Source organism: Polyodon spathula, chromosome 21 (genome assembly GCF_017654505.1).
Source record: "Polyodon spathula isolate WHYD16114869_AA chromosome 21, ASM1765450v1, whole genome shotgun sequence".
Classification (NCBI taxonomy): domain Eukaryota; kingdom Metazoa; phylum Chordata; class Actinopteri; order Acipenseriformes; family Polyodontidae; genus Polyodon; species Polyodon spathula.
The window spans coordinates 22196547-22220138 of NC_054554.1; the positions used below are offsets into that span (position 1 = coordinate 22196547).

Consider the following 23592-nt stretch of genomic DNA (forward strand, 5'->3'; position numbering starts at 1 on the left):
ATGAGCTCTTTAGCTCCCAATCTCTGGTAGTGATCTACATTGGTAAAGTGGCTGCATACTATATATTCTAGGTTGTTTTGCTTCTTGATAATCTGTGAAGGTGCTTTGACCATGAGTTCAGGAGCTGCTCTTAAGTCCTAGATGCCTGCCATAGACATATGTGATGCTGATTAGATCAGCCAAAGTGACTTTATATTGGTAAGCACCAGCACCATCTAGTGCATCCAAAAGTGACAAACGACTAGAATGCGCTGGCTCTCCTATAAATATTGACTGATCTAGCCTGTGTTACATATATCTGTGGTAAGGAACTAGAACTGAAGAGCAACTCCTGAGGTTCCTTGATTGGGAGAATCAAATAAACTAGTCTACAGCCGGTAATTGATTATCTGAACAATCTGATTAACACCTTATGGTCTCAGGTTTTTGGTACTTTTGTTTATGGCTTCACTGATTAACATATAGGATTTACAAAAGCTATACATTTCTATATTGACTTTGTTATTGATGTGATGCAGCCCTTTGAAATGTCTTTGTTTAAGATGGAATTGTGACATTTAAAATTAGCAGTTCGTTTTAATTATTTTTATTTAACTAGTATATTGGGGAACAAATGTATAATGTGCCGTGTAATATGAAAACTGATTTTTGCTTACTCCAGCTCAGCAGTCAGTAAGAATTTTGCTTTATTTTGAGAAATAATTATGGACCAAATCTCAGAGGGAATAATTTTTCATGCAACACTGTGACCATGTTAAGTTATAACTCCTTGTGCTATCAAACCAGAATGCTTTCAGTCAATACCATGGCACTGTCCATAGAACATTGTTCCCAGAACTCTTGAGGATCATGCAGGTGCTTTTTGGCAAACTTGAGACAAGCAATCATGTTCTTCTTAGTGAGCGGTGGTTTCCGCCTTGCTACTCTGCCAAGAATCCCATTTTTGCCCAGTGTCTTTCTGATGGTGGAGTCATGAACACTGACCTTAGCTGAGGTGAGAGAGGTCTGTAGATCCCTGGATGTTGTTCTAGGGTTCTTTGTGACTTCCTGGATGATTTTATGCCTTGCTCTTGGAGAGATTTTGGCAGGATGGCCACTCCTGGGAAGATTCACTACTGTCCCAAACTTTGGACAATATGGCTGTGACTGTGGTTTGGTGGAGCCCCAGAGCCTTAGAAATGGCTTTGTAACCCTTTCCAGACTGATAGGCATCATTTTTTTTCACCCCGAGAGGTCTTCAGGAATTTTTTTTTGATTGTGGCATGATGTGCCTCTAGAACCTGTGTGCTGACAACTTCACTCTGATGGTAAGGGCCAGTTAGTCAGATTTATATTGGGCAGGACTAGCCCACATCAGGCCTGACTGTTAACCAGATTATTCAAATGGCTGACCCTATTTATCCCTTTAATTGAGTTGAGTTATCTAGGGGAGGCAATAACTTTTTCACACCTGATGATTGTATGCTTGAATACCTTGCACACCAAACAAATGAAAGAAACACCAAACTTTGGTGTTATTTTTTCTTCCGGATTCCCTCTATATACTCTTAAAACACACAAAAAGATCTGGACAAATTCAATGTGAAAAATGTGCAAAAATTATAAAATTAGACAGGGGGCAAATACTTTTTCACGGCACTATATATATATATATATAATATATATATATATATATATATATATATATATATATATATATATATATATGGAATTATGTCATTAACCATTTCGAGTGGTTCTTATTACAATTACTGTTAATAGGCTTGGTCAGTCTGTATTCGCACCAAAACGGTTAAGTGCACTGCTGCTTGTTGCCAGCAAAACAAAAGGAACCAATCACCGGATCACTCTAAGGCGCTGGCTCCTCTGTAAATGTGGCTAATCTAGCCAATGTTACATACATCTAGAGCAGGCAAGTGGAATTGAAGATTAGCTCCTGAAGTAAGAGAAAAGCGACTGAACAAAGAAAAAAAGGGAAATTTGAAGCTCTTTGAGCAAGCAAACCCCACAGTAGACGTGTCACGACTCAATTGAAGACAGAAGTACTGATGCTGTATTCTGCAACAGAGACCTCACTTTTACGATTTCAAAAGTAAGCTACCTCCCTCGTATTTTGCCTGCAGTATTTGACTATTGCCTCTGAGGTCATGGATTTATTGTGCAGTGTCTATACACCGTGCCTACTAATTAACTGTCACTTTGCATTGTGTTTTATATTAACATGAACAGGTTATTACAGTATAATTACTATTTTTTTTTCAGCCCAAAGCGAAACAGAAAATCAGATTTCTTAACGTAGAAGTGGTATTCAATCAGCAAAAAAAGATGCAAAAACAATACTAGAAAAATATCAGAATGTGGGGGGGGGGGGGGGGGGGGGGGAGGGAACAAAAACAATAAATCAGTAAAACGGTAAAACGCTGCGTCACAGAAGGTACCTGTGTGTGTTTTTACCACCATGGTAGCCTCTACAAAATTACGTGTGCTGGGTTCAAAACGTCTTTCTAACGTCTGTCTATGAGCTTTCTGCACCAATGCACTTCTAGACAGTGGAACTTGTTAACGAGTACAAATGACTTAACCTACGCACATCAGGAAAATATGTCATAATAGTGTTTCCATGAACGTTTTTCAGAAATAACACCACCCAGATCTGCATTCTGTAAGCGAGTATGTAAAATATGCACGCTGCAGAAATGCAATGCGTTTCCAAACATAGTGCTGCACACGCTATCAGTAAAACTTATTTTTTCTTTACTTATTTCTCATTCCTTCACATTTTCCTTCAACTCTCTGCATTCTGAAATAATCGCAACGCCTAATCTGTGCTGAAACCGTCCGTTACCAGTTCAGTGCAATGACGCAAATCCTGTGTAGACGGGTTGAATGGAAAGATTAATACAAACTCGATTGTTTGTTTGGAGAGCAATTTCTATACTTTCAGCCCATACCCTCGAGCCACTTTGTTGTCAGTTGATGCGATTGTAATTTAAGCACTGTTAAGTATGGCATGATTTTCTTATTTAAAACAATTCAGTGCTTGCAACTACAGCCACAGTCGCATGGGTCTGTTTTGTATATATAATAATAATAATAATAATAATAATAATAATAAACACCTGCTTTTTTTTCCCTGTATTACTTGATTTCCATGTCTCTATTTGTGTACAGTGTAAAAAATGGAGACTCGATGTAGGGTTATTTTGCATTCATATGTCTCGTTATGTTTTGAAAATACACAGTGAGTAAACCAAACAGAATCTTGACTGAAATGACCGCTCATTGTTAGCCTTGTCAGTTTTGAAGTGGCTTCAGGGGTGGTCACAGATGTATCTGCCACAAAGCATAAACTGCAAGCAGTTGCCCTATTTTCTACATTAACTCGTTTTAAGGCACCCCGATGATCAATAACACTCGCACAAATCTGCAGTAATGTTTCGAGATTTGGAGTTTAATTGAACTGAACTACATTCATATATCCTCCAAACTGTCTCTCTGTGACTCAGAGCCAGCTCCGGTGAGTGTAATATTTAATTCAGTGTTTTGCAATTAACTTAATTAGTTGTAACTATTACTGTAATTATTAGTGATATATATATATATATATATTAATATATATATTTAAATATATATATATATATATATATATATATATATATATATAATATAATGTTGCAGTGAATGACTAATATTACAAAACAATGTCATATTTTAATGGTCTATATGCAAACTGACTGCACTAGGACTAAGAATGCCATTAACTACTAGAGACTGTAGCACTGTACACGTTATATGCAGACCCTGTATTTGCACAAATTGCTTATATTTGTTAAATAATACTTTCAAGTCATGCAATCGCTGTAATTCTCCGATTCGACAAGATATATTGTGTGCTGGTAGAGCTTCACAGTTGCCTACAGACAGTAAATACAGAATGTATGTACGTTGCCTACATACAGTAAATAGAGAACGTACGTACGTTTATGTTTATGAGTTTGATCAGGTTGGTTTTATATTAGGAAATAGGATGGGTTGTTTACAGGTTCTGCTGTGGATCTAAAAATAATTGACTGGATACATTGCAAGCATTTTTTTGTCAGAAATTGCAAACACGTTTGTCAGAAGAGTTGATACGAATAAAAGGGATAGCTATCTTGCCAGTACCACCTTAAAAAATGACTACTTCTGACGCAAATGAAAGAGTCTTCTGGTCACAGTCCAGTACTTCAAAGACAAGAACGCGAGCTGTCAATCAAGACGTCATTTGCAGGCCTGAACCGAATGACTCTTTCTTATTTATATTCAAGAAGGGTGGTGTGATAATAGTTTTATTGTAACTCTGAGCTCCCCTGATGCCTTGACATCCAATTGACAAATACAATGGAATTAGACGTGAAGACTATAGCTTTCCTTGGTGTTTAAATGTCAACTGCCAAATATGTATTACATTGTTAGAGACTTGGTGTGATACATCCGTTACATTTGTTGTTGATAATATCATAAATATTCAGAGTGTATGTATGGAAACACATTTCTGATAGTGCTATTTATGGTGCACACTGTCTCGCAGTGTCACCTTTTCCCGGTTTAGCTAGCGTGCTTGGATAGTATATGAAAACACCTCTGTGATAACAGTATAATAGAAATACTGTAAACATGTCATATTTCAAACAAGTATGTGGCTATGGATACAATGACAAGCCAATACATTTGCATAGTCTGTTGTACGTACTTTTCATAGGGCATTTCCGATGTACAAAGTTAATATTCACGTAATTTATGTTAAATTTAAAGCCATTTATTTTAATGAATACATTGTATAAAACAAACAACAATGCATGTGCACAGCAAACAAAATAAACACACCTTAGATTTCCATACTGTAATACAATTCTCGCTGTGCAGTATGATGTCTTGTTTTCATTGGTGGAGATCAGGATAGGCGGTGCTATAGGTACTGTCAATACATTACTCAAGCTGACTGAACGAAGGCTCCCACAGCGTAGTGGTGCGTGTGCAACTATATGTCGTGCTTCATTGACCATCAACACCCCCATCACGTGACCATAGTACCCCACGAACCTTAGGGTAGGGTTAGGTTATTGTTGAAATAAACTTTATTTTAGTACATACATTTTCACCCTTATCGTGATCGGACTGTAGCATATAATGATGACGTCTATTACGAGTTGCGCACGCAGCGCTACCCAGCGTGAGCTACGCTGGGGGAGCCTTCGTTCTGCAGCAATACCTCTTTTGACAAGAGGACCATTTTCTAGCCAGGTTTAGGTTTCATACCGAGGTCTGCTTTGTGATTGGACAGTACGAACAGTGTGCAGGATTGTGCAGCTGCTTGATTTTGTGTTCTGACTGATGCAGACAATAGTGCAATGCAAGGATGGGTTTCAGCAGCCGGCTTTCTGAACAATGTGAAATTGCACTATAGTACGCGAATCAACAGCTGAATCTGAAAATTGAGTGCAACAACCCCTCAGAACATTGAATTAATTTACAACGTTCATCTTGTTTTACCTGGATGGAATGCAGACAACAGAAATCCAGCTTGCATAACATAAGGTGGTAAGTACAGGACCGACTGAACAATGGTGGGGTTTTTGCAGTTGTCCTTTTTTTATTATTTAGAAACGTAATGATGAGTTGAACAGACCTTTAAAATCCAGGGTTTATTTGGCATTTGCGTGTTCGTGCATTCATATGGAACGCCATGTAGGCTACAAGCGTATAATGTGTTCGAGGATTCGGTAATCCACATTGCATAAAATGTAATTGTTTTTGGTTGATGCGAGTTACGACATTGACTGCATTATCGCTTTGTTTATTGATTAGTTTTGTGCGTTTTGACAACCTTTGCATTTTGTTAGATTGTCCACACTTGGAAGAAAACTAGGATGCGGGAGAATTGGGATCTCACAGGATACTCGGTCACTAGAATTAACTAATGAAGAAGAAAAGTATTTCATAAACTGAAAACTCACTACTGTACTTTGTAATCAGCGATAACGTTTCGGCTTCAGACTTGTGCAGATAGCATGGTGAAAATAGCTAGGTAGACAGGTAGCTAATTATTTTTTTAGAAAGTGAGTTTTCAGTTTTATCAATTAGTTGTCTATATATATATATATATATATATATATATATATATATATATATATATATATATATATTATATATATATTTTATAGGGCCCCCCATGTGATACTGTATACATATGCAGACATAAACAAACACCAACACTTTGCAAATGCACTGTCTGACACATAGCCTGTACATACAATACGTTTTATATTATTCATAGTAATGATACATTATTAGTGTCATATATTTATTTTTATATAATCAAGGACATTTCACAATTTGTACTGCTTTATTAGCAGGTGTTGTCCCTTCATTTGTATTTATATCTCACTGTATTGGCTTGGCCAATACAATATTCCAATTTTTGCAATATATGCAGAAAACAAAAATAATTGACTGAATTGAACTAAAGGAGTTTGGGTGGATACAGTACAGTATGCTGTATCTTGGCTGGACGGCCAGATTGTTTACCATTCTAGACAAGAGGTGTAGTCCATTCCTTGTGCCTTGAGAGCTGCAGCTGTAGACATAGCTGAGAATGCCAAATGAGAGGATTCTGTTGCCCTCACTGTAGCTCTCTTTGAGCAGCAGGTAATCCACACCAATTTGGCAACATTCATGCATCTTTACAGGTCAGTTGAACACAGGCTGCAGATTTGACAAGTTATTAAAGATGTCTTAAAATGATCCCTATAGTCCTCCTGTTTTTAAAAAAGCAACGCAAGCTGAAGACAAGAAGTCTTTTTTACTGGCTGAGCTAGGGTGTGTGGAGGCTTTGGCTCGTGGGCCCCCCCTTGGGTGAGGTGCACCGCAACCATATTTCCAAGACAGGGTGGCAAGCTGTGTAATCCCTGAGAAGATAAGGATAGTAGGTGGCGGAGTGGTGGAAGGTGAAAGTAGCAGAGGCAAAATGTGTATTAATAGGGAATTAATTTAGTAGGCAGAGGCCCTCTTTTTGCCATCTGAAGCACATCGAATCTAAAACAAATTCGGTACCATGGAAGACTCAAATAAGAGTTTGGCAGGTGAATTCAGCCACAAAATCCAGCTATTCTACAGCACCGTTCGAATAGCAAAAAACATAACATTCAACCAGTCCTTAATGTTATAATGTAAAACACACACTGCTTGTCAGGAATTTCAATTAGTACAGTATGGGTTGACATACAGCAGGCTAATAACACAGTCACTGTATTTTTGCCCGTTGATCAGTAATTGGAAGTCTCACATGCTGCCCTTTTCTATAAAAGCAAATAAAAGGAGTAAATAACAGGGAAAGGCTGTGAGCGGTACTGTGGGTTTGTGGTATGTGAAAGCCATCCCTTGTCTTAGACCATGAAGATTGCAATTACCACCTCTACAGTGCTGAAGGAGCATAGTTCAGCAGGAGCATAACAAACAAGCTGCACTGTTGAGATTAAATAAGACTTCTACCCGAGTCTCTCTTGCATCTTTCTAAGCTGTTTCATGTTTCATTTTGTTATAGTTCTGCAGTGTTGCCAAGGGGTTTTATGTGTATAGGTGTAGATAAAATTAAGTCATGCAAACCTGTGACAAAGCAGGGTGTATTGGAGCTTGAAATTTTAGAGCCATCTTTCCAGACTTCTTATCCAGTAGAAGCTGAAAGCCAGGCTGTAGTCTGACCTCTAGGTGAATAGTTCAACTCTACAACACATTTGTAGACCCTGCAACACATTTGCATGTTTGGATCTCATCACTATGTAGAGCTTTGTTGGGCCACCTTTATAAATACTTCTTGAAGGAAAACCAGATGGGCTACATGAAATGGTGCCGATTGCTCATTAGGGGGTGCTCATGCCTGGTGTCCTATGAGAAGGTCCAATTAAGAGTACTAGACTTGCTGATTCAGTGGGTACGTGTTTCTTAAGAGTACTGTTCAATCGCTTTACAGTAGCTAGACAATAAAAGCATAAATAATAAAGCTCACTCCATAACTTTCCATTACCTTCATCCAGTACTGGCCAGTATTGTATAAGGACAATTCTACACACAGTGCTGAAATAGCTCTTTTTCCCCACTATTTTGACAGATCTAGCGTATATCAGTGGCATGCTAGAACTGAAGATCATCCCCTTAAGCTAACACAGGTATATAAAAATCTTCTGAAGCCAAGTATACTGTGGATGGTTCGCATAGACAGCTAGACCTATTTTTTGTGATGAGCCAGTGACAAATTGCATTATGTAAAGCTGTTGAAACGGACAGTGCAGCCGTAATGCTGTTTTATTTGCTGCCTGGCTAAGCCGTTGACTGATTTGACTGCAGAATCTTTTAACTTCTCATTATTCATTGCATTTGATATTGTTTTTTTTAAATCTTTTTGAACTCATTGGAGTAGTCCAGGAAAGCCTTTTTTTTGAAGAAAGTAGCAGACACATTTACTTTTAAAACGATGTAAGATTATTAGATTTTTTTTTTAATGTTTGTTTCTCAATTTAATGAAAATGAATAGAAAATTAATGGATTATATTTTATTCTGTGGGAAAAACAAAAAAACAACACATGGTAAGATACTATAACTTATCACATCCTTTATATTACATAATATGCAATACATCCTTAATAGGACATGGGTCTATTTTATTGATCTAAACAGTGGTCTAAATGCCACTGCCCTTTTGTTATTTCAAGATTTTGCAGATGATATTGAAAGCATTTTTTTAAATGGAAAGGTTAAAGTTTGGACATTTTAAAGCATCGTTCAAGCTAGCATATTTATTAAGAGGTCAGATTTTTTCTAAAATGCAAAATGAAGTACACAGTGAAAAATATGCCCACTCATAACCAGCGTTTTATTTGAAATTTTTAAATAGCATGCATTTATAAAAGCATTTGAATGTGTAGCGAAACTGCTATATTCACGCCTTAAGGTCGTTCAAATGGCTTCTTCTTAAAATAAATTTGAGAGTGACTCAGGTATCTCGAGGAGGAAACTTACAGTGTGCAGGTCCTGATCCAACCTGTGAGTCTATTTTTAAACCCTGTTTTGTGCACCTCATTGCAAAAATAAGAATGTTAGCATCATTTTATTTGTGGGACAAAGGTGCCCCTTGGACCTTGTTTAAAGGGTTAATCTAACGTGTAGTTAGTAAGATCTACCTCCTGCAACATCATACAATGTTAAGGGGCATTAAAAAAAGAAAATGTAATTACTGTTTAATCTTTTTACTCAGGCTACCCTACTTTTCTGACTGGGGGAACAGCTTATGGATTCCCTCCCCTGGCTTCACACAATGTGTAGTCACAGTTCCCACTGTATATCAGAAACTATAGAACTGTTTTGAACTTCAGGTGGTATTGGCAGATCAGAGATTGATTTTAGCTCACCAGAGGTAGGAGCTTTCAAAAACGAAAAAGAAATCAAATACAACAGGCTCGGTTTTCCACAATAAGCTTTTAGTACTGTATTTAACCAAACCCACGCAGTTATTGATGAGTGGGACTGATTTGACATTAGATCAATATGATTTTTAAACAAGACTAGCAGCCCCTGAGTCTGCACATGTACATAGCTAAGCTTTCACAAACTTAATTTCTTCATAAAAACAAAAGTATAGAAAATGCTGCAATTGCAGTTCTATATGAGATCTAGCATTAGTCTTACTTGGGGCAATGATTTAGACAGACGCTATTTCACAGACATACTCTAGGGTGAACTAAATTATCATTGAATGGTCAGAGGGTCTGTGAAACTATATGCAAGACTTTCTAGAATATGAAAAAAACAAATTCTTATCTGGCTCCAATAAGAAACGTCTTCTAATTTAAGAAAAGCATTTTTGGCTGTGGAAGAATGGTGTCATCTTTTGTAGTGTATGGATGCTTTTATAAATTATGTTTTGAATATGATAAAAAAAAAATATGTAGACTGTAGTGTTAGGCTTTTAAAAATGAATTTAAAGTGGTGGTTTTGAATTGTGAAACTGAAAGGTTGGGTGTTGTTGAAATTCAGTGATTTTAATACTGACAACTTCTGATTTGGATTAATTTTTTAGCTAGGCTAAACTGGAGATATTAAGAGTTGTTAAACTGCGTATTTCTTATTCAGTATCTCTTGTGTCTATTCTATACGCAATTAAATGAAATATATTTTTAAATATTGACAGAGGGCTACACCTGATGTATTTTCTGATTTGATAACTAGCATTCGCAATATGTTTTAAGTTTGTACATATTTAACCATTTAACCATTATTATTATTATTTTTTGTACAGTTCTGGTAAATGTTGGTAAAATAATGAAAAAGATACTAATAGCCATGTTTTTGCCTTCACGGCACCTATGGGTATTTAGTCATGCTCCTGTCAGTTTAACTTATATGAGGTTACTTGTAATTAAGTGTCACGTTTACAGTAAGGGTTTCAATTGCTTTGTTTTTTTAATTGTCAGCTTATTTTGAAATAGACTGTGCTTTGTTATTATGAGGTGGCAAAATGTCAGAACTAATTACAGGTGTTAATGATTGCTATCTAATCCTTTTTTGTGTGGTGTGTTTCTGTTTTCAAGGAAGAAAACTGAATAGAGAACCCTGCTTTCCGAACGCCCTTTCCTGTGAGAAGCACAATGAGTTTGTCACCGCTTGTGTCTCGAGCTCCCATGGACATTCTTGAGGAGCTGCAGTGCATTGCAGCCCAGAACCTGGAGAAACTAGAAGTTTCCAAGTACTACGAAGTCATGAGGGAGCTGGGAAAGGGGACATATGGAAAGGTGGACCTGGTCATCCATAAAATTAGAGGTAAGTGCTACTGACATAGCAAGACAGAAACTGACTTATCCTCTGAGCACGCGAATGACTAATCTACTGATTATTCAAACCTTAGGGAGATTACTTCTGTCTAAGCGTGAGTTTTGTTTGTTTTTGTTTTTTTTACTGCAATGTTTTTGTATCTGAATGCAGTGTATGCTTTGGGTCTTGCAGTTGCTGTAAGAATGTAGGAGTATTATAAAACATAGGCAGAGGAACAAAGTGGTATACAGAGAAATGTCAATGTTGTTTCAAAACCTACTTTACAGAAATGTCTGGTATTGAATGCAAAGAACAATCTTAGTTGATGCAAGGAGCAGTTTAATTATTGTTCTGAGTAGTTTATTGATGGATTTTTCTTCAGTAAAATTATTTATTTCCTTTTGGGAAAATTTGCCTAGGCCTTTGCCTGAAATTCAATAAAATCTGAATCCAGCAGATGCATGCTGATCTGAACCCCACTAGTATGATGGGTTTTCCCTTAATGAAATGTGGAAAACACTTTTTCTCAAAGGGTTGATTATCAGAAACATAAAATGAAAATCAGACAAGGCATTTTAGCAGAGAAGCTGCAATTAAATTGATTATTGATTGCCTTTTTGTGAGCCTAAATTGTGCATTCATTGTGTGATGAATCCCCTTAATGTCCATTTGTTTCTTGATTGTGAATACTAAGTGTTCTCAATGCATCTGTAGCTCTTGATCAGTACATGTCCCATACTCAATTAGGAAACTGACAGCTGGTTGCAACTCTGATCTTTAGTATGGTGCAGATTATGATCAGTACTCCGAACAAATCACTGATCCGGTCTATTGAACACCTGTGCCTGTTTAGTTTCAGTGCCAGTTCAAAGGTAATCCAACAGCTCCTTGATTGTTCTGGACATTTAATTTGATCACTTCTGTACTTGAAAGACCCGTCAGCTTCCAAAGCATTCTTAGCGGTGTTCCCCAGGATGTTTGAGTTTCTTTCTGCTGTATTAATGTTCTCCCGCACGGCATGTCTGCTGGCAGAATGGGGAGGCTGGGCTGGGGGGGGGGGGGGGGCATTCATTTGGTTGCTTCTGCATGTTCCCTAGGGGGTTCTAAACCCATTTCATGTTGCTGGATCCTTTACATTATATATGAAGTCTAAAAGGTTATTGGCCTACAGTAGAGTTTTTAGGCTTTTCACAGTTGATGCACTGCAACATTTGTCCATCCACGTGCACTGCTTCAAACAAGTTATGGGAAAGATGAATAAATGAAGAACTGGGTGGGGCATTTTATTTCCTGATTTCCAAGAGATGCAGTAAAAAAATACTGCTATATGACCTATTACATCCCTGTTATAATGCTGAAATTCTTTACAACTTTCAGACAGCTTGCTTGTTCACCTCATTTCTTTTTATCTTGGATATTATTTATCATTCAAGAATGACTGGGTGTTAGGTTTGTTCTTCATTTTAATGGTAGCTGATGGGGCTGTACTGGTGTGGTAGATTAAATGCAGTGGAAAAGTGGCTTAAACAGTTAAAAATAAATAAATAAAAAAGGGTGTTTGTGTTTTGTACCAGGCACAAAAATGGCACTGAAATTCCTGAGGAAGAAAACAACAAAGCTCAAGAGTTTTCTTCGAGAGTACAGCATCTCCCTCTACCTGTCTCCCTGCCCCTTCATCATCAACATGTTCGGGATTGCCTTTGAGACGGACGAGTACTACGTCTTTGCCCAGGAGTATGCACTAGCAGGGGACCTGTTTGACATTATCCCACCTCAGGTATGGTGCTCATATTGGACAGATCCTTTAATCTGATAGAGCAGTGGCTTCTGTACATGATCTAAATGCTGGCTACTGGTCTCCCCCGTCATTTAGATTGGTCTATGTTTGGGAGATTAGAGATGTTTGATAATGTCATAATTACAAGCCATATTCTAAATTGCCACAATCTCTAATATAGTTTCACTTTTTTTTTTGATTATTAGTATCTTTAGTATATATATTTTTAAATTGGTAGATCTTTATTTTATATTTAAGTATGGTTTGTAGAATAAGAAATGCACAACTTAACTGTGAGCTTGTCTCAACTGTAGGTGGGTCTTCCAGAAACAGTTGCAAAGCGTTGTGTCCATCAAGTTGCCATTGCCCTAGACTATCTCCATTGTAAGAAACTGGTGCACCGGGACATTAAACCGGAAAACATTCTTATTTTTGACAAAGAATGCAGGAAAGTCAAACTGTCCGATTTTGGTATGACCCGTAGGGCAGGCTCGCCCGTGAAGAGAGTCAGTGGAACTATCCCATACACTGCCCCGGAACTCTGCGACACATCCAAGCACGACGGCTTCTGCGTGGATTACAGCACTGACGTCTGGGCTTTCGGGGTGCTCCTGTTCTGTATGTTAACAGGAAACTTTCCCTGGGAGAAGGCCCTTCCCTCGGACACCTTTTATGAGGAGTTTGTCAGGTGGCAGAGGCGGCGAGCGGGCACGGTGCCGTCACAGTGGCGCAGGTTCACAGACGAGGCGCTCCACATGTTCCGCAAGCTGCTGTCCATCGAAGCAGAGAGGCGCTGCGCGGTCAAGGAGGTCTGCAGCTACTTCAGCCACTGCTGGATGTTGGACAGTGAAAACAGCAACCATCTTACCGACATCAGCTCCTCGTCATCTGAAGAAGATTTAGTAGACCGCATGAAGCAGCAGACCTTGTCCCCCATGTGTGGGATTGGAAAAGGCAACGTCATAAGGGAGGGATCCCCAAATTTTTCCTCCATGTCAACAGCGAGCTCCCTTTCCTCCACAAGCAGCTACGAGAGGGCGTCTAGAGAGAGCACCAGCAGCCGGATCTTGGTGGCGACCCCAATTGAAATTTGCGTTTAGGATTGAAAACCGGGCAGCCTTAAATGTCTGAGAGGCTTCCTCACAAGAATCTCCGTTTTGAAGGTTGTTTGGTAGTTAGCGTCCACATCGGCAAGGTAGTACTAGCTAACTGCAGAACTAGAAACGATAGAAATGGGCTGCTTTTGATAGTTACACGATTAAGAGCTCCGATGACAATACAGACCCATGTATCGCAACTTCCTCAGTTCAAATGTTTAACTCATTCTGGGGAAACATTTCATAAAATATGTGTTGGGTTCCATACATTTCAGCATATCTAGTTTGACATTCTTTAAAAAAAAAAAAAAAAACTAAAAACCTTACAGTTGACCAAAACTTCATTTCTTAAAGCAATAGATTAAATCTTTTCCTGCAAAAAAAGAAGATAAAGGCACTGAGTTGCAAGGATGTCAACCCTTCCATCTTGTGGTTCTCTGTTATGGAGTAAGCATGAGAAATTTGCACAGTACAAAGACAAAAAAAAAAAGAAAGCAAAAATGTCATTTTGACTGGTGTACAGTTTAGTTTAGTTGAGCTGTTTTCAAATGCAGCACTAAGCAGATTATATTGTAGAATGGGGAAGTGTATTTTAGTTTTGTTGGTTACTGTAAGTGCAATGTGAAATGTGGTACTACTGTGTGTTTGTAAGTATGTATAGACTGAATCATTTAGAATTTAAGTATAGAGCAACACGTTTGCATTTATTTATTTATGTATTTATTTATTTAAATCCAGAATCCTTTATTTATAGTTAGTGCTAGTTGTTTCTTTTAAATTATTGGGTTTGCTTATGTGCTAGTTGCCAAACAGTATGACTACGTACAACTAACTGATATAAAATTAGTTCTGTTCCCATCCCATTGTAAGTACTCAGAAGAGTTACTTTTGTCTTTCAACTAGGATAGAGAAAATTACCTCACATTCAAACAGAATGTGGGGTAAAATACTCATTTATTACACAAATTATCAATCCGTTAAAGGAGTGAACAATTTCTATTCATTTGCTTTACCTCTTGTTTATGTAACCAACAATATCTTTGGAAATGTTCTGCTGAAATCCTTTTATTATTAAATTTGGCGGGTGCCTTTATCAGGGCTTCTGTTCATTGTGTGTTGATTATTATTGATAATTGCAGCTTTGCAGATTCAAATTCAAATATTTCAACTATATACAGCTGCTTCATCCCCCAACAAAATAACGAAAAGATCTTCAGAACAACATGGCAGGGACCAGTAAGAAAGATGCTAATGCTAAATAAGGTGATTTATTTAAAAACCTTGGTTATCAATCCTTTTAGTAATAAGACCCTGTGGTTTAAGTGGCGCAGTCTGGAAACGTTCAACTTAGGCAGTTGAGCATCTTCAAGCAATGAGATGGAAAAGTACTGTTCTGTACCGTTGTTCTGTTCACATGAACATTTTGCAGCTCTGCGGGACTAGAAAAGTGTGACAAATTCATCTCTTGGTTGAACCCAGAAAGGGTATTTTGAGCCGACTTGTATGAAATTTTCAGGCTGAATTGTTGCGAAGAAAGATCATTTTTGTAGCTTTCTACATACATTTTAAATATAAAAATGGTGGTGTTTAACTTTAACCCAATTGCTGTCGGAAGGGTTATATTGATTTTAATGTATGAAAAAGGACAGATCTACCCCTTAAGCTTTATTTACTGCAGCACACCATAGTAAAAGTGTAGTAAAGCAAAATAAAAGTGCAGACCAGCATTGCAAAGACACAGATCTGGTAGACCATTGTATGACCCCTGTTGAGCCATGTTCGCTTAAGCGTACTGTGTGGCACACCTTTCCAGGGTACACCTTTATAAGAACAATAAGGCAATATCCAGTTGGGATATTATAGAAACACTGAAATAACTTTGGAAATGCCACCTTTAACAAGAAAGAAGTCACCCCAAAAACGTTCTTTACCATAAGTACTAATAACCTAGATTGCTGGTTCGAATGTCTGTCAATTGCTGCCTTTTGGGATTGAGAAATAAAGATAGCGATGAAATTGACCTACTTTCCCCTTCCCCATAAAAGTACTATTAAGTAAAATATTTATGCTGAAAAAAGCATCCTGCTAGAATGTCTTGAAATGCTACTGACATAGTACTCAAGCAAGCCACTGCAGGATGTTGTCCAAACTAGGATAAAAAACAAACATTTGAATACGACTTAAACCTCTGTTTTAGTGTTTATATCTTTCTTTTTATGGTATTTCTACTGTTCTGTTGCTCCAGTGCTAACATTTCATTGTATTTCTCCTTTTCTTTTGAATTTACACAGATAACCCTTAAGCCAACTTCCTGTGTTTCCTGAATCCAGAAAAAATCTTTTGAGACATCACAGCAGGGTTCTGTTAAAGTCAGTTTCCAATTTCTTTCAGTGAATTTGAATTGATATTCTAGATACATAATCATTTTTGTGATTGTTCAACTGCTTTAAGTAATGTGTTGCCGCTGTGAGAAGCTGATTTTAACTGAACACTACTTATTGCCATTTTTTGATCAATGATGTGTTGGAACTGATTAAAAGTGAATTGGAACTGGGAATTGGTTTTATAAAAGGAAGTGGAATTGAAAAACAGGAAGTGACCCCAACCCTGCTTCACAGCTCTGTTGGTTCCCTTCTTTATAGAGCAGGCGTACAGTTTGGATTGTTCTAGACTCAGAAAGCACAGACAGTTCTGTCCTGTAGAGAGATGTGTGGAGAAAAAAAGATTACATCAGTATCGGAAACACCGTAAAAAGAGAGGAGGGAGAAGAAAGATGAGGTCAAACACTTACTTAAAATGCTTTGATGCCAATCCCTTTTTAAGATAATGGACTATCAGATTTTTTATGACGTCTTGCACGGGTTGCATCAGAATTTATTAGGTAAACTTTTGAATCCAAATTGGATAGATAGCTCTGCAGTTTCCATTTTAGTTGGTTTAGTAGTTTATGGCAATGGCACACCCTTTATTCTGTGATATATATATAATTTTAATTTAACTTTTTATGATCATTTTAAATGTTTAGTTAGAAATGATTTTGATGTCAGGAAGTCTGGTAAAGAAATCTTAACTGGTACTTAAAAAAAAAAAAAAAAAATAATAAAAAAAAAAAACGTATCTCTTAAATTATAAAATGTGTATTTATACTGTACAAGATATGTGAAGCAGACAAAAATTATGCCGTAGCACAAGTTCTTGCATACAGTTTTTTGTGACAGTTTGAGTACTTTCTCAAAAAAATAAATAGGGCTAAAAACTTTAATTTAAACTGGTTTAATTTCATGTGATGTATTTGTATATAAGTTTAATTACATTTGATCAAATATACTGCTGTGAGAAGCTGTTTTTCTTTTTACTGATAAGTGTTGTGACAGATTGAAAATGTTAAAGGGCTTAAAGGCCTAAAAGAAATACTTCAGCAGAACTAGTTATCTGCTACAAGTCTGTTTGCCTCATGAAATAAAAAAACACAAAACATTGAATGTGTTTTCTAGGCAAATTTGCATGAATTAAAAATATTGATGTGTCTCTTTGTCTGGTTGCATTATCCCTTCTGCTTCCTTCAAGTTGGGTTTAAACCTTTCTCAAATAAGCATTTCCGCAGAGACCACAGGAAAACCTGTTTGGAAAATAACCTTGAATGAAAGACTTATGTTTGTTACATTTCCCACAGTCATAATTCACACGACACTACAGATCTAAACTGGAACAGCAAAAGGGATACAGCACCTAATGTGTTCAACTTGATCTCAATGTTTTAAAAGTATTTCAGTAATAGAAACTGCTGAATTATATTTGTTGTGTATGAATAGAGTGGCGCAGCTCCCTCTGTTGTTGCTTAAAACTAGGGAATGTGTTGAGTAGTGGTTAGCACACTGTCATAATATGTGTTGAATAGTGGTTAGCACACTGTCATAATGTAATGTGTTGCCTGTATTACAATGGCATTTCTGTGTCTTTCTGTGATGTATTTTGGTGCACCAATGTTTTAGTGGAGTTTTAACTGGTGGATACATGACGATAGAACTACTGTCTATTTCAGCCATTGCAATACGATTGTCTTCCTGTAATTCTTTCAAATTTAATTAAAAAGAAAAAAGATGAGAAACTACTTCTTGAAATGGACTATTTTTCCAGCACAACCTACCTGGGCTTGACCATGTAAAGCATTGCATTATAAGAGAGAATTCAGCTTCAAAGATAAATAGATATTGGATTGACAACCACTCACCATATTTGTTAAAGTACACACAGCTAACAATATAGCTAAAACTTTGTAGATTTCACTTTTCACAGTTGTCAATGCACAAAATATACTGATCTTTTCCAGCATAAATTATCGAGCAGTTCTGTGGATACAAACTAACATAACTTTGTTTCCCCAACTCTCTTTTACCATTTCTAGGAATCTTTATCGAAGACTTATTAGGTTGTGCAGATGACATATGTGGGTCTTGGTGCCCTCAGTAGTGGTTTTAGATTAGGGTTCGGAAGATTTACGAGTGCGTCATAAAGCATCACAGGATTTTGTTGTTTTCACCTGCGTCCATCACACACCTTTTCTGCTGCCTCCGATTAAGGATTGCTACAGATGCATCTTCCCTGCAGTGTGTACAGCAATCTTGTAAGGACATCGGGGAAGGACGCTGGCTGGTTTGGGGCTGTTCTGAGTTCTTAGTTGTGTATTTTAATTGTTTATAATTCTTTATTTACATTTTTATGTCTATGTTTTCCATCTGCAATTTCTCTCCATATCTTTATTTTTCAATTTAATGTATAGTTCTGTTTTGTTTAATTTCTGTAACTTGGTTTGTATATAATAATAATAATAATAATATTACCATGTTATTATCTTATTGAACAGTAGTCACGATAAGTTGCATTTTAAAAATAATTACAGCGTTATCAAAAATACATTATGCAAATTTTTAATGACAGCTGAATATTTTATGGTATTTTTTGAGTTAATTATTCCACAAGTAATTCCAGGTATTCCAACTGTTCTAATAATATATAATTGGTACATCTTGCAGTGTATTAGAGCAGCCGCCACTTCCACCCTAACGATGACCCAGTGACTGAGGCTTTTGTGAGATTTCGCTGAGAAAAGGCAGTGAGTGAAAGCAGCAGTCAGCACTCTCTTTCAAAACAGCTTAACAAAAAAGAAAAAGGCTATTTCGGTATTCTTGGAGAAATTGGAGGTACCCTATGTGCAGATTATGCTACACTAAGGGTACCATACCAACAGAAAACATGGGACTATTTTAAAAAATAGCATTTAGACTATGGGTCTCATTTATGAAAGGGCATTAAATGTACCGTTCCATTTACTAACAGAGAACACGTTAATTTACATGCACACTGACTAATTTATATACCATAGCATGCACACTACATGTATTGTGAGTGATAACTTAAGGTGTACGATAATGTCGAAGACCCGTGACCACCATGGTATAAAAAACCCCAGCAGTCCAAGTGTATCTTTTGGTCAGTGGCTTATTGTGAAAGGTAGGAATGGCTTACATTGACCGAAAATGAGCAATCAACATACACAGTCCTCCGCAGGGAACAGGCAGAGGCAAAACAAACTAAAACTGCACCCAGGAGTTAGAAATTCTAGTGGAGGAGGTTGTTTTAAATTATAATATCTTGTTTGGTCCAGTGTTTTATTTAACTACTCTGTTATTTGTACCAATGTAATGAACTATAAAATAAAATCTAAGAGATTATAACATTAATTCACGTTTCAATCTCTCACTTTGACTTTAAGGTGCACACTACGATTAGTAAATACGGTGTGAATAAAGCTCATCTCATTATTCAGAGCAGGGTGCCTCATTTAAATACATTATCATTCAAATCACATATTCATTCTGATTACCATCGTATGGCAAAATAAAATCAGTATGCCCTATAATATGCCTACTATTTCGCGTGATAATGAATAAAATTGCAATAATAAATACGGAAATCATGAACATGCACACTAATTGCAATTATGGTGTACCACAATGTTTAGTGGCGTTTCGTAAATTAGGCCCTGTGTGTGCTTGCTTGCAGCCACACCTACATGGTAAACTATTTCATGTAATTTTAAAATAAATGTATTCTTTATTGTGTGAGTATATGTAAAGTACTGTGTGGTATCATAGCTTGTAAATACAGCAACATGAAATATGTTGTTTTGTGTATTATTAAATAGGGTAAAAAGAAAGTGTTGTAAATTCCATTAGTTTCATCTTAAAATAATATTTTATTATTTCTGAATTGTATAGTAATGTGCACAGAGAAGGCATCATTTATTTTGTGTGTTACCATTATTATTTATAGTAGCCTATAAGCTAAAGTAAAACAAAAATGCACTGGGTATTCATTGATTTTACTATCTATTTACAATGTAATGTGTACAAAGAACACAACATAGAAATGGTATTTAAAATAAATTCAGCAGTTTCAACCCAAACAATTATTGTAGGTAACCTGTGCTCGGTTTAGGGAGGGCCTGCTGTGTTTTATATTTGTATAAACAGCAGAATCTAAATGAGCTAACACTCATCTCATTTCAGAGATTTTCCCAACCCTAGTTTGGTAGTTTAACCAGATTCATTGCCTCCTATATTGGTATATCATTAGAATCATGTAATTATTTCAGTTCAACAGGCAGAAGCATGGCATAAACCCTGTGTGTGTTGAAGAAATTATTCATTTGGTTTATATTTGTTTGGCAACAGATAACCAGTAGATTGACAGGTCAACTCTGCTTGGAAACCCCTAAATACTGAACAACATCAGCTAATGAATATGCTACACAATATTGAATGATTAGATTGTATATTCTTTTATATCATCAGTTAGGGTTGCTCTAGTAAGCTGTGCATTGCAGGGTTTAGAATTAGCAGGTACGCACACACCTGCTAATAACATTGCGAGGCTGGGAAGGTTATGTTTTGGTAGTGGATATGTTTGGCTCAAGTCCCACATGAGGCATACATGTTAATCAGTCATTTTCCAAAATATTGTTTAATTTACATTGTAGCCCTATAAGGTTTGGCTTTGAATCCAGTTCAAGTCACAAATGAAACCATTTCAACTTATCCCCAGGTCCACATCACAAACTGTAATAATGTTTTCATGCATCAGGTGAGTCAGAACTCTTGGTAGAGCATGGGACTGATTCCCAGGTTATTAGGTTCAAACCCCATGTTAGGGGCATGTGTTTTCCTTTCGTTTTCGATGACTGCCCTTTTTGATAGACATAAATGGGACAAGGTGTTAGTGGTCTTAAGCATACAAATAATAATATAAAGAGGTTGATATAAGATCTTGTATACAATCCTAGACTTGCATGGAGGCAAGTGGTGTAGTATGATACTTCACTAGCATGCTGTGCTGTTCGTCTTTCAAGCACTGGTTAAAAGCCAGCTGATTTCTTCCTTTTATTTTCAAATAATTTATTAATTTAGCTTATAGACAGTGGGAGCTAGTGGTGTAGTGGGCTAATCCCATGGCTTTTACTCCCTAAATCCAGGGGAAAGCGGGCCCCCCCTTTTATCCTCTCTTACCTCCTATTCAGCTTCATCCTCCCCCCTCCACAGGGCAGGTGTTCTCCTCCATCTGTGGGGCTGGAGTTGAACTGCTCTCTTCAGGAAGCAAAGGCCAAGTATTCCTTAGCAACCATGAATGACTACAGTTGGGTCTGGACTGCTCACATGACCCACCCACACTCCTCCACATACACAGGAGAGAAGGTTTGATTAGGATGGGGCTTGATAAATTTAGCACCAGTAGGCTGTCTGATGTTAAACTTTCAAAACGATTTGCATCCATGAACAACCTTAGTATATTTATCTACAATAACTTTGACAGCATTTATGTAAGGAAGTCTTTTTGGATAGGTCTCTTCTAGTTTTGCGCAGTAGGATGGTGACATTTTTGCACATTCTTCACAGGAAAATTGCTCCAGTTCTGATAAGTTTGTTGGGGTCTCGCCATAAATTTTCGATTGGATTCAAGTCAGGACTGGGTCTTAAGAACATTAAATATCTTCTTGTTCAACCACTCCAGTGAGGCTTTGGTTTGTCCTGCTGAAATGTGAATTTCCTCTCCAGTTTCAGAGTCTTTGCTGACTCAAACAGGTTTTCCCTCAAGGATTAGCCTTTACTTTACACCATCCATTCTCCCCTTTATCCAGACAAGCGTCTCAGTCCCTGTTGAAGAGAAGTATCCCCATAATATAATGCTGCCACCACCGTGCTTGACATTTGAACTTTATCAATGTGGAGTAATTTATGTAGATTCTACACGTTCAAGTCTAATTTGAAAGCGTCATTGAGTACGCTCAGGTGCCAACAAAATGTGAAAACTTTGCAGGGGGGTGAATATTTCTGCAAACCACTGTGTGTATATATAACAACTATGCACTGTGGACTTTAAAAAAACATTTTCTACAAGTTGCAAATAAACACAGTTAAGAATCCAATATTTAGTGAAGCTAATACAATGTTCGCTGCTGTGCTTACACAACTGAAAAAGGAAAGGAGATGTTTAATGTACTATTTAAAACTAAAGCTTTATTAATTATTGTAATTTAGAATGTACTTCAGCACAGACACATGTACAGTTCACACACACACACAATACCAACATGTTCTCCTTTTTATAGAAAAGCAGTACAACAGGGGATGGTGAGTTTGTTGCCAAATAACTTCACTTAGACTACTTGCTCACTAAATATCTTGGTATCCCTGAATGGATAATTGTCTCCTCTTTAAAAACGAGCTAAGTATTTCAATAAGCAATGGGCTACAGGCTCTGCCCTTTATGCAGGGCCCGATATGTACTGGTAGACCCATAAGGGTTAAACAAGGATTTACCAGACTCACAGTCAAATCCAATCCTGTGATTAAATGCAAAAGGAAATGAACATTACATAGCTCAAGACAATTTCTGACCATCGAAGCGTGAAGAAACAAGACTCTAATCTCAACAGCAAATTGAGAAATGCTACAGGACTTAGCATATTGATCCAAGCAGTAAGCAGACAGCTGCAAGGCTATCATCCATTTTGTCTGTTTCCCTAATAAAGGGACCACACACTTTGTGGCGATACATACATTATAGTTCTTATAATACGTGTTACTGTTGCACCGTTTGGGAGTCCAACGAAAAATGAGACGAATGATGAATAAATGAATGAGTGATAAGGTAGCAGCCTGACCATTTCAAAATCACAGTAGAGTAACAAAAGCAATGGAATTTTTAATGAAGAAATGTTTTCTTACATTTACAAGACCTGTCAGTGTAAACAGAGATAATGTTGAGAATTGAGCTTTAAGTTGCATTAATATCTATTTATGAGTTAATCACTAACTCAGTACTTAATTGAATCTGATAATTATTCATTTGTTTTAGTGTTCCTGTAAAAAAAGAAAAATGCAGCTAAATTATTGAACTGATAACATCTGTAGTTTTTGTGCTGCTCTGTACATCAGATACATTTAGATGACAATATTCATCTTGAATCATTTCAGCATTATAAACTCAATTGTTTTTGTGTAAATGGGAACAGTGCTTTGGGAATTTTAAAAACAATTTGCCACATGTATGTTCTGCAGTGCCTCAGCCACTTCACAAGATCCTGTTACCACCACTTGTCAAAACCCATCAGTTATTTAACATAGCACAACATCCATCTCATTATTTTAAAAACAGCCAGGCATGTGCGTTATTAACTATTGAGGTTACAAAAAACTAAGCTTGGGGTTTCAGGTCACTGTACAGTTTTATTACTCTATATTTACAAAAAAATGTATGATAATGACATCTACAGTTCTTGGTTAATAATGATCACAATAATCACAATTGCCCTAGGC

At 37.0% G+C, this 23592-nt stretch overlaps 1 protein-coding gene across 2 annotated transcripts; it reads left to right on the forward strand.

Moving 5' to 3' along the window:
- The first annotated feature begins 1915 nt into the window (after positions 1-1915).
- bsk146 (brain specific kinase 146) lies at positions 1916-17918 on the forward strand. Of its 2 annotated transcripts, none has more exons than XM_041221142.1 (4): positions 1916-2092; positions 10624-10852; positions 12418-12620; positions 12935-17918. In XM_041221142.1, exons 2-4 carry the CDS (start codon positions 10681-10683, stop codon positions 13718-13720), a joined length of 1161 nt encoding a protein of 386 aa, XP_041077076.1. In that variant the 5' UTR covers positions 1916-2092; positions 10624-10680; the 3' UTR covers positions 13721-17918. The 2 variants fall into 2 exon arrangements, with proteins under 2 accessions (XP_041077076.1, XP_041077075.1); XM_041221141.1 differs by lacking the exon at positions 1916-2092 and adding an exon at positions 4902-5580.
- The last annotated feature ends 5674 nt before the right edge of the window (positions 17919-23592 follow it).